Source organism: Fukomys damarensis, unplaced genomic scaffold (assembly GCF_012274545.1).
Source record: "Fukomys damarensis isolate Sample0158 unplaced genomic scaffold, DMR_v1.0_HiC HiC_scaffold_39, whole genome shotgun sequence".
Lineage (NCBI taxonomy): Eukaryota > Metazoa > Chordata > Mammalia > Rodentia > Bathyergidae > Fukomys > Fukomys damarensis.
The window spans coordinates 59,713,735-59,726,417 of record NW_022900951.1 but is presented as its reverse complement, the minus strand read 5'-3'; the positions used below and the strand labels follow the sequence as shown (position 1 = coordinate 59,726,417).

General features: G+C 35.8%; 2 protein-coding genes across 2 annotated transcripts in view; both read left to right on the top strand.

Annotated features, from left to right (window-relative positions):
- Window positions 1-12,683, top strand: part of Zdhhc15 (zinc finger DHHC-type palmitoyltransferase 15) — a 129,981-nt gene that overhangs the window by 58,008 nt on the left and 59,290 nt on the right. Inside the window, exon 3 of the mRNA XM_010631276.2 lies at window positions 6,490-6,584. Within this exon, the coding sequence (XP_010629578.1) occupies window positions 6,490-6,584 (95 nt within the window). The remainder of the gene's footprint in view (window positions 1-6,489; window positions 6,585-12,683) is intronic.
- Window positions 10,664-12,266, top strand: LOC104867019 (serine/threonine-protein kinase tousled-like 1). The gene is given in 5 exon segments (XM_033760224.1): window positions 10,664-11,006; window positions 11,009-11,095; window positions 11,098-11,274; window positions 11,277-11,518; window positions 11,520-12,266. Coding segments are annotated over 5 exon segments (1,596 nt in total).

Here is a 12,683-nt window from a genome sequence, read left to right as displayed (position 1 = left end):
AGAAGGGGCCCCAGAAAGTGGGTTGCCAACCAACCCCACTTCTCAAGGGTGTTTTATTAGCTAAAGCCCTGAGGTGAGGTGAGTTCAAAGTGGGACAAAACTACAGTCAACTAATAAGATTATGAGTATAGTCATTTAGGTAATATTGATCCAATGGGAAACTGCAAGGTGGATATGAGGTGGGACAAAACTACAGTCAGCCAATAAGGTTACAAGTATAGTTGCTCAGGTAATACTGATTAAATGGGGAAGCAAGTCACTTGGCAAGCTTACATGGGATGAAGGATTTTCTGAAAAAGAAGGGGCTCCTGAGATTTTGGTTCTCCACCCAAGGAATTGATACCTATTTAGAATATCAGTTACCACTATTTATCCCTAGAGGAAGTATGTGAGTGTTGTAGTTCCTCTTTATTGTATCCTGGCCTTCAGTAAATCAGCCTCAGTTATCTTCTGTATTTACTCTCTCAGGGGCACAGCCCTGTCTAACTGCCTATAATATATCTAACTTAGCTGTCAACCATACCAACACATTTGAATGTGGATGTTGAGTAAAATAAAAATACTAATCTAGGAATTTAGAATAAGGTTTTGTTTTACTAAGTGCTATGAAATCTAAGAAGAAAACACATCAAAAGACAAAGCCTATTTTTAATCTCTGAGTTTTTGTTTTGTCAGTTTTGAGATATCATTTGCATTCAGTAAGAGTCAGTCTTTAACTGTGCAGGTTGATGAATTTTCACATACATATACAATGATATAAATATCACCACGTTCATCATGTAAAATGTTTGTATTTCCCCAAATTATTTGTTCTGCTACATTTGCAAGCAATATTCTCATTCCTTATACTTGGTTACTAATGATCTGTTTTGTGTCCCTCATGGTTTTTTACCTTTTTCATAATGTTATATAAATTGAATAATACAGTAAGTAACCCTTTTTTATTTGGCTTCTTTCATTTAGCAGTATAAATTCTTAAGATTCATCTGTATTGCTGCATAGATGAGTAGTTTATCACTGTTTAGATGTGCCATAGTTGTTTTCATTAACCAGTTTAGGGATATTTGGGTTGTTTCTATTTGGGGCTGTTTAGGATGAAGCTGATAAAAATATATATACAGGCCTTTGTAGAAATACTGTAGATTTTTAAATTTCAGTTTGGTAAATAACTACAAATAGGATTTCTTAGTTATATAGTAAGTACGGGTATGTGTCTAACTTTATAAGAACCGTCAAATATTTTGCGACATTGCTCTATCATTTTGCTTCCTCACCTGTGATGTGTGAAAATTCCATTTGCTGTAAATCTTTATTATTACTTGTTTTGTTTGTTGCCTTTGTCATTCTATTGTCTTTGTTTTTGGGGGTTTGTTGTTGTTTTTATTTTTGTTTTTGAGGCAGTGTCTCACTATGTAGTTGAGACTGATCTGGAACTCATTATGTAGCCCAGGCAGGCCTCGAACTCACAGCGATCCTCCTGCCTCATCTTGCCTCCCAAGTACTGGGATTACAGGCGTGCACCACCATGCCCAGCTGTAATTCTTTTGTCTATGAACTGGTATCTCCTTGTGATTTTAATTTATACCTGGTGAATGACAAGTGATGTTAAGCATCTTTTCATGTACTTGTTTGCCATCTGTACATCTTTTTTTGAAGTGACTGGTTCAGTCTTTTGCCCGTTTTTATTGAGATTTTGTCTTATTATTAAATTGTAAGTGATCTTTAAGTGTCTGGATACAAGTTTTTTTTTTAATTTTTTAAAGCAAATCAGATTTCTCCCCATAGAACAAAATTAGGATCAATGGGAGGATCAATGGAAAGTAGGCTTTTTTTTTGAGACAGGATCTCACTGTAGTTGAGACTGACCTGGAACTCACTATGTAGTCCAGGCTGGTCTCGAACTCACAGTGATCCTCCAGCCTCAGCCTCCCAAGTGCTGGGATTACAGGTGTGTGCCACCATGCCCGGCAGAAGTAGGCATATTTCTATTCTGTAGGACTGTCTCAGGCTGTTCCAGGAGATGATATTTACCCCATTACTTCAGGTGTTCAAACATAAGCCAAGTGACCAATTTTTAGTAATAATGTAAAGCAGCGTCATGTATCTTCTAGATACTGTACCAAGTAGCATCTAAGGTTGCTTACAACTAAAATTGTATGCTACTAAAATAAATCAAGTCAGCATCATTTTAAGATAGATGATTTATTGGTTGCATCAACAAAAGGTGATGCCTTCCAAAGGAGCCAACCTGCAATTTGTAGAACCCCTGTCAGTTTCCCAACCAGTGAGTGTTGACTCATAAATCTCTAGCCATCATGTGTACAACAGAGATTGTCTGTTCCAATTTTCAGTTCATTACGAACATTCCTGACAATATGGAGACAGTGGACTATATTTAATATGAATTATATGTGCAGAATAATACTATCACAACTGTCCAATCCAAATATTCCCCAAAGGACGTTGCCTTGTGTATTTCTTTATACCCAAGATGAATGAATCAACGAGTGGACATCACGAGCAGTACTAAAAACAAACCATTGTGTTTTTAACAAAGCCATGATGTTTCTGTCCCTCAATTCTATGTAATTTTTATCTTCCTATCTTAGAAAATAAATCACTGATATTTAAGAGGAAGTGGAGGGAAAATAATGTTTATTAAATTCTTAAAATATATCAGATGCTTCCACACATTTAAGTCAATTCTCACAACACTGTAGGGGAGTTACTTTAATTTTATATGTTACATATGCATATCTGTAATACTATATTATACATATATTATATGTACACATAAACACACATGTACATATATATGATTTTATACACATACACATGATTATTGCCAGGGTTAACCAGCTTCTCAGCACAGTTATTAAATGGCAGATCCACTCTTCAAACACCAGTCACCTTCCTATTATCCTCTCATGTTCATTTGCTAGCTGCTGACAAAATTAAAGACCATTTATTTTGGTGAAAAAGTAAAAAAAAAAAAAATTATTCAAAACTTGCTCCAAGGAAATAGAGGGGCCTATTTACCTCAAATCATCATTTCACATTTAAAGAATTGGACTGTAGGGCCAGGGATTTAGCTCAGTGGTTCTGCTACCTGCATTGCAAGCGCAAGGTCCTGAGTTCGATCCCGAGTACAAAAAAAAAAAAAAAATTACCAAAAAAAAAAAAAAAAAAAAAAAAAAAAAAAAGAATTGGACTGTAGGCTACAGCAACCAAGAATGCAATATGCCTTTTTCTGGAGTTAGGTTGCCAGATGGCCAGGCCTCAGAAGGAATGTGCACAATGTATAGCCTTAAAAGTTCAATGTTCTTAGAAGGATGGCTTTATATCTGAGACCTAAGAAATTGTTACAAATGTATTATATATTGACGTCTCTTTGTTTCTTTACTTAACTGGCAATGTAGGCTATTTTGAATTACCCTCCCCATTTGTTCCTCCGGCCTGCTTATGTCTAAATAATTGCCTGCCAGGATATTGAATTAGAGCTCCCTCCTTGGAAAGGTAGTCTGGATAACTAAAAGATCTACAAGGTCTATTTCTTCATCATAGTTTTTATACCTGTGAATGACCACAGAGAGTTACTAGATTCTTGACTTCATTTTATATTACGCTTAGTAGTTTGCATTCTAATGACTCCTTTGGGTGATTTGGATACAAACTGAAATTTGACGATCCCTACTTGAAGGAAAAGAGCTCTGGAATAGGAGTGAAAACGTCCAAATTCCAGTTCCATTGTTTCTATGACTTCTTTTTGTGTAACTATGATCAATTCACTTGCCCTGTCTGGGCCGCACTTACCTCTCCATGAAATGAGGGCACTGAAGTAGATTATCTCTGGAGTCTCCCCCAACACTAAAATTTTACACAATGTATAGTGCCTATTTCATGAACCTACTAAATATCTTTGACTTAGTTATTTGTCTCCTCAAGATCCTTAATTTTTCACTGATGTAAAAGCATATGAATTACTGGAATACGGAAATGAGACCTTAAATTTTTCATTTCCATAATTGAACCAGGTGTCATACAACCTGGACCAATTTAAAGTCCCATAATTCCCATCTAAGCCATTGGAATTAAAAAGGCTGGGGATTTAGTTCAGTGGCACCACGCCTGCCTCACAAGTGTGAGGTCCTGAGTTCAATCCCTGGTACAAAAAAATTAATTAATTAATTAAAAAAAAATATATATATAGTCAATACTCTTAAAATGCTGTTAAGTGCAAGAGTTTAATTCTCAACCATGAGGTGGTCCAAATTGTCTAGCTTCATCAACCTTGAAGTGTTATTGTCTGGGATTTAGACAGCCAGGTGCTTAGTCAGTATCTGGACCCTTAGTGATTGATGGGTAGGTGTTCCTTAGCCCATGATTGATAGGAAGGCATGCCCTAGCCTTTTGTAACTGCTATCCTAAGAGCTTTTTCTTTCTTTCTTTCTTTCTTCTTGTTTGTGCTGGAAATGAAATCCAAGGTCTTGCACATGCTAAACAAACACTGTACCACTAAGCCAATATTAATCATGTGTTAGGCACCGGGGATACAAAGAAAGAAGATATTTCTGTTCTTTTTTTCTAAGAGTAAGAAATATAACTTCTGCCTAAGAGAGACAGAGTAGGGCCTAGAAAATGAGTTACCAGATACTTCTGTTCTTGAGAATTTAGAGAGTTGGTAAATTTTTATTTAGGTTTTCTATGCTTACTAAGGGGAAACCTAACCTAAATAGGTACTTTAGGAAGTACTCCTCAAAGAAGGTAACTACCATAATTAACTCTTAACAAAGAAGGTAGCTGGATGAAAAAGTGGACAAGAGACAGCTAGTTATATGGTTAGCTTTGTGAAGTGTTTTAATTACAACTAAGAGCAAGTATGTGGCTACTCTTCTAGAAAGTTTCACTGAAATTGATCAAAGGCAGCCGAGTGACTGTTGAAACTGACACATCAGCAGAGCAGTTCAGTTTTAATAAAATCAGATCAACAGTAATTGAAACTAAGGTTGATGTTTTAAATTAATGAAATATTTGTTTTGTACAAAGATTAATTCATTAAAAATACTCAGTGAAATTTTTAAAAGGAAAAAATGACAGAAAATTCACTCCAAGTTATATTAAGTGAAATAATTTCCAATTTAAAGTAAAAGAAGTATGTTGCAAAAGTGTGTGTGCAGAATACTATCTTTTGAAAAATATACTAAATAGTTGGTTTTATGAATATGACATTTGAAAGAACACACAATAAAGTATTAGCCTTGTGACATTGGAGTCTCCCGGGGAAGGAAACTTGGGTGGGTAAGGAATAGGGATAAATGAGAGACTTGGCTGTATATTTTTCTATCTTTAAAATTTGAGCCTTGTGAATGTATTGCTTTTCAGAACAGGTGTAAATTATTTTGGATTTTCACATTTTTATATGTTCATATAAGTATATGCATACATGAAACATGGATTTTTCTAATATTTTAAAACTATTTTTCATTATAGTTCTTTTAAAAAGGTGTTATACCTTAGGTATAGGTGGGAGATAGGAATAATGTGGGGGGTGGACAACTTTTACTTTATATTGCTTGAATTGTAAAAAGATATATCATAATTTTAAAAATTAAGCACACATGAAAAGATCATGTACTGTGAGGCTAGGAGCACTGGGAAAAGGCTTTTAAGAAAATAATTCAGCCATAAATGTAGGGAGAGACTCAGCCCTGTTAACTTGGTCTTGAATCACATTATTTCCTTAAGGTTTTCCGATGGATTAAAGTAATAAGTCTGTATCATTCAAAGACACACATTGAAACAGTAACCTGACCTTCAGCTGTATACCCACTTCTATAGAGAACAACAAAATTTTCCATATCAAAGAGAAGAGCTAATTAAGAGGCAATTATGACAGGAAAGGTGGTGGATGGCCATTTTTACAACTGTTGTGAAGGTACACCTTACCTTCAAAAGTGTGTAGTCTTTGAGACTATTGACAAAATCTTGTGACTTAGAATCAAAAGACCTGTGTTTAATACCTGGGTCCATTATTGATTAACTGTATTACTTTGTTTAATCATCTACCTCAGTAGTTAATCAACCATCCTATACTATTAACATATCTTACAAAGTTATTGAAAAATACAGGAGCATGTTGTAAACTCTAAAGTGTTGTGCAAATTATATAACTATCATTTTTTAGCATCACAGTGGCAGTGAAATGAAAATTAGTTAAAGTAGCTTGTCCTATATTGTCACAAAGGACATTTTCCCATGTATTCTCAAAATCTTAAGGCAGTATGTAAAGCGTGTAGATTCCAGAAAGTCCTTGTTTCAAAATTTGGCATTTTGACTTATTTTAGTGCATGGGAAAATGGTAGCAATTAATATATCATAATAATACCAGAGAACATGTGATAATATGGAAACAAGGTAGAAATTTGTCATTGAGCTTTGTCTTTTTGAATGGACAAATAGTTAATATAAACACCTTTTTTAAAATTTCAGCTATCTACCTCATACTCTACCATGCCATCTTTGTGTTTTTTGCCTGGACCTACTGGAAGTCTATCTTTACACTCCCACAGCAGCCAAACCAGAAGGTAAGAATATTGGCTATTTCATGAGGAATAAGAACAGAAGAAAGTAGAGATGCTAATAAAAGAAGTAGACAAAAAAGAGGAACAAATAAACTTACATTACAAAAGAAAATTGGAATAATCTGTTGCTTGCTTTCTTTTTCTTTCTTTCTCTTTCCTTCCTTCCTTCCTTCCTCCTTCCTTTCTTTCTTTCTCTTTCTTTCTTTCCTTCTTTCCTTCCTTCCTCTCTCCCCCCCCTTTCATTCTTGAGATATTGTCCCAGCTGGCCTCCAACTCCTAGGCCAAAGTGATTCTTCTCCCTCCTGCTGGAGATGGTAGAAATACATGTGCATGCTGCCCTGTTCTGTTCAGGGTAATCTTAAAGAAAGACTCTTAATGATAAAGGTGACTTAAAAGGCTGAATAGGGTATCAAATGAGTTTATAAAATGACTGGCACTGGATATCTTTAAGACAAGGAACTATTGTCTTCATTGGGGATTTAATTATAAACAACATCATTCCAACTGGATTCTGAGACTCCACTTTGAAATCATATTGAGTAGCCAGCATATTGAGTTGCCTCTGTCAGGCAACTCTGAGGGAAAAATACAATAGTTAAATCTATTTCTAAGCTATGTTCTCTTGAATCTATGAATTTCCTGTAATATTTAGAAGGACTCATGAATTTGTCATCATATGAGGCATTTATCATTTGTAACTAGTCTAAACCAAGTTAGGTTCCAAAGTAGATAGGATACTGGCTGAGAATTATCAACTTCCAAACACTAAGTAAAGTACTATCCTGAATTATCTCATTCATGGAATTAAAATGATTTAAAAAGAAAGAAAAAATTAAATCAAACATAGCCCTCTCGACATGAACAAGTAGGCCCACACCAGACCACAGAGCACATCCACACACATACACACACACACACACACACACACACACACACACACACCCCTCATGCAAGGGAGCAACCATCAACCAACTCCAAGTGGGCTCTACATTTGCATTCCCCTTGGCATAGGGTAGCAGAAGTGAGGACTAAGCAACTGACCTAATTCTCAATGAAAACAATGCCTGTGAACAGAAAAAAGCAACCAGAACCTGCAACTATTAAAGTCCACCAGTTCACTTGAAACCCAACCCCATATGGCTCACATCCAGCAGAGACTAGAGGGTTGCATGTACTTCCCATCTTCCAATGAGAGCAGGGACACACATTGGCTTGAACAGTGACCATAATATATAGGGAAAACAGACAGAGGGGCCTATGATGCAGAGAGGGCACCTCATGCTAAGTGAAGAAAACCATGACTGTCTGGTTCCCAAGACTGTAGATCTTTGAAACAAATGACTCATTTAAAAACAAGAATTTTTTTCCTCATTGAGTTTATTGGTACCTTTTAGGTATACAGTACAGTTACATTCATCATTGGGATCTTGTACCTTTACACGACAGATCTTGGTTCTCATTTTTTCCTCTTGTCCCTGCCCTCCCTTCACCCCTCCTCCCTTCCCTATTTACAAATACTTTATTTCCATTTTTTCATTTTCTCAAAGTATTTTTTCTTTCATTCAGTCTTTTGTCTTTCTCTTTTTTATTTGTATCTTTCCTTTATCCAGGTGTTTCGGGGGTTATGATTTTGTTTTCCTTTTTCAATTTTTTTTTCTTTTTGTTTCTTTTCTCTCCTTTTCACTTTTCCCCTGTCAAGCTTTTTCTTTTCCTTATCTTTCTTTTACTTCTTCTATGTTGGTCTCTGTTTATCTTTTTTCCTTTGTCATTCTTTCCTTTGACTATTGTCTAACATTACTAGTTTCCTTTTCCTCCTCAATAGGGCACCTATGTCATCTCACATTTCTCTCCTCCTTGTCATATCCCACTGGTGAATTTTTTAAATTTGTTTTTCTTTTCATTCTCTGCTTCACCCATTCTACCTTTACTGGTGTAACTACTGAGCTTTATTAATCCCTAAGTAGTTAAATTTATGTGATGACTATTAAATACTATTTTATTTTTAGGAGATATAAAGTTATTCCATTTAGTAGATATTTACTGTTTGTCTATAACAGCTCAATGTCTGCTTTGTTTTAGTGTTCATACTACAATTACAGTTCTCTTTTCTGTGGATAAGGATAGTACATTATTGTTCTTTAGGCTCTGTCAATATTCAATTTGTATTTAATGCTATAATTCATGCTGATTTTATTACTATAGCCAAGATGACATAGCTGTTGCATTAATTAGTTCTCTCAGGATTCCAATATCTGTATTGCTTTGGAGTCATTAACAATACTTTGGCCCATTCCTAGAAAAATGGGTATGCTTCAACCACCCACCCATAGTAAACAGAAGTGATTGGATCCTGGATCAGAAGTGAAGGCCACTAGTTAGCAATGCCAGGAGGACACCACTGAAAAGTAAATATCAACTAAAGAGGTTTCCATACTAGAAACAAAGCTTTTCGCTACAATCATTTTGCAAGCTTGCTAGAGATCCCTGCAGAAAGTCTCTAGTCCCCACATGCTCAGTATGCAATACAAGGTTGAAAAAAAAATACACCAAAACAGAACTAAGAGAGAAGAGAGGACTGCTATGGCAAATGCTGTATCCATAGCAACAGACCCCAGTCAGTGACATCCACTAAATTTTATTTTTCATCAATTGGGGTAAAGGTATAATACATGTATAGATGTGCAGTACATGCAATTACAATAGAAATTAATGCAGGTAAGTTTTAAAGAAAAGGGACAAAACATTTTCAAATTAGAAGCAAGATGCACAAAATATATGCTTATGATTAGAGCATTGTCTAGCTATGCAGGCAGTAATTGTGGGAATGGAATTTGTGTATTACCCCAACCTCATTTACACATGTTATCTCATATTGGCCTCACAGCTTCATAGGCCATTACTCTAGTCTCATCCCTGGCCTTTGGTGGGGAGGTCATATTGACCTGCATGGTACTGCAGTGCTCATGAGATGCTTCTGTGAGTCACATGGCTTCAGTCAGATTTGCTGCTTAAAATAAGCCAATTGAGAGATTTAACTCTTTACACTCTGCACTGTTTACAGCATGATTTGAGCATAATCAGTATTGAAGCTTCCTGTGCAAGCCTCAACACAACCAAACAAATAAGCAGAAGACTAGAGACATGAAAAGATAAGCTAACAAACTGCTTCCAAAAACTCTCAAATCCTCCAAAGCTGATACAAGGGGCAGTGAAGAGGAGGAAAACAAATGCCACACACCATATTACTCTAAATTATATCAAGAGAGATAATAAAACAGGTAAATAAGGAATTAAGCAAGCTCAAAGAAGATATATGTAAACAAATATTGGGTCAAATAAGGACATCATTGAGTTCACAAAAGACACTCATAGAAAGCTACCAGAGTTAAACAAAGTAATGAAAAACATGAATGACCACCATAGAAAAGAATTGAGAGTCCATCAAAGGGCTCCAAATAGGAATTCAGGAGATTTGAAATTCTATCCAAACAATGGGCAACAGAAATGATCAGTGTGAGAACACAATGTCAGAACGAAAAGAAGGGCTGTGTAACTGACCAATTAATGAGGGATACCTTAAAAACAACAAAACAATATAAAACCTGCAACCAACAACTCCTAGATGTTGTAAATAGGATTAATTGGAATTAGTAAAAAATGGCATGACAGCACAAATGACATAAAAAACCTGTTTATTGAAATAATAGCAAAAAAACTTTCAAATAAGGGCAAAGAATATAACATACAGAAAAGTGAGGCATATAGAATCCCAAATAGCCACAATAAGAAAAGAAGCTTTCCATGACACATCATCAGTAATACCCCATAAGTTGAACACAAGAACAGAATCTTTAAAAAAGGTTGGAGAAAAATAGTTAATCACTTATAAAGATAAACCCATTAGAATTGCTATGGTCAGCTTCTCAACACAAACTTTAAAGGCCAGGAGAGTTTGGAGCAAAGGGTTTTAAGCCTTAAAAGAAAACAATTTCTAACCTAAGCTGATATGTCCTGTGAAATCATATTTCAGAATCAATGGAGAAATAAGATATATCCATAATAAAGAACACCTAAAGATATTAATGACCAACATAGATGATTTGCTCAGGGCTAATTGTGATCTCAGATGGCAAATAGATGATCAACAAAAATTACTCGAAAAATGCAAAGAGAGAATAAATAAATGCATATCAATGAGCAAGAAACTTCTTATTGAAAATAGCACACAAAAAAACTATCAATCAAGCAGAGAGAAGAGTATACAAGATAGATTATTACACCTTGGGCACTTTACAACATTTAGACATGGTACATCATTTACTGAACAATGGACAGATGGTTTTGCATTTCAGAATCTTGTGAAGCAACAAGAATGGGTGAATCAGCAAAGGGAAGATATTGAAAGGCAAAGAAAACTTCTAGCAAATGCAAACCTCCCACAGCTAATAATTCTCAGGCACCTTCTACCAATTCTGAACCAAAACAAAGAAAAAACAAAGCAGTCAATGGAGCAGAAATGATCCCTTTGTTAAACCAAATTTACCACAACTGTTGACTTTGGCAGAATATCATGAACAAGAAGAAATCTTCAAACTTAGACTCGGACACCTCAAGAAGGAAGAGGCAGAAATCCAGGCAGAACTTGAACGTTTGGAAAGAGTCAGAAATTTTCACATACAGGAACTCAAAAGAATAAAAATAAAGATAATGCACAGTTCAAGGATCACCCAATGTTAAATGAAAGATATTTATTACTTCATCTACTTGGAAGAGGTGGCTTCAGTGAAGTGTGTAAGGCTTTTGACCTATATGAACAAAGATATGCTGCTGTGAAGATCCATCAGCTTAGTAAAAGCTGGAAAGATAAGAAGAAAGAAAACTACCACAAACATGCCTGCGGAAAGTACAGAATACACAAAGAACTGGATCACCCAGTTCAGCGTAGTTAAACTGTATGACTATTTTTCCTTGGATACATATACGTTTTGTACAGTGTTAAAATACTGTGAAGGCAATGACTTGGATTTCCATCTGAAGCAACACAAATTAATGTCAGAGAAAGAAGCTAGGTCTATTGTAATGCAGATTGTAAATGCACTAGGATATCTCAATGAGATCAAACCTCCTATTATACATTATGATCTTAAGCCAGACAATATCCTTCTGGTAGATGGGACAGCATGTGGAAAAATCAAAATTACTGATTTTGGCCTGTCCAGAATTATGGATGGTGACAGCTATGGTGTAGATGGAATGGATCTAACCTCCCAAGGAGGAGGCACTTACTGGTATTTACCTCCTGAATGTTTTGTTGTTGGAAAAGAGCCACCAAAAATTTCCAACAAGGTTGATGTGTGGTCAGTTGGGGTCATGTTTTTTCATTGTCTCTATGGTAGAAAGCTATTTGGTCACAATCAATCTCAACAAGATATTCTTCAAGAAAATACAATATTAAAAGCCACAGAAGTCCTGTTCCCTTTAAAACCAGTTGTAAGCAGTGAAGCCAAGGCCTTTATAAGACACTGTTTGGCATACCAAAAAGAAGATCGATTTGATGTGCACCAGCTGGTGAACGATCCATACCTTCTCCCACACATGAGAAGATCGAATTCTTCAGCAAACTTACACATGGCTGGTCTGACAGCGTCTCCCACTCCCTCTTCTTCAAATGTAATCACTTATTGACTTTCCTCCAGGATCGGCATGATACCTTTGAATTGCTTCCAGATGCACACTTGAGTTTTCAGAGAATTTCAGTGTTTTTTTGTTTTGTTTTGTTTTCTTTTTAACACAGGACATGGTTAAGGAAAAAAAATTTTCATATCGTTGTTTGTATGAGAGTGGATCATGGACAGTGAATAAATGCTTGCCTCTCACGCTCACCCTGAGCAGTGCGGGGTTGCTGCCTGCTGCAGAGACAGGAATACCATGTAGTGATAGAAGAAAAATGGGATTGTTTGTTTATGTGGGGGAACATTGTACATAATGCTTATAATACTTAAATGTATTTGATTGTTACTAGAGCATTCTAATATGAAGGGTAGTTTTTCATTATTTAAAAACACATGGTGCCCGGGGATTTAACTCAGTGGTTCAGTGGCC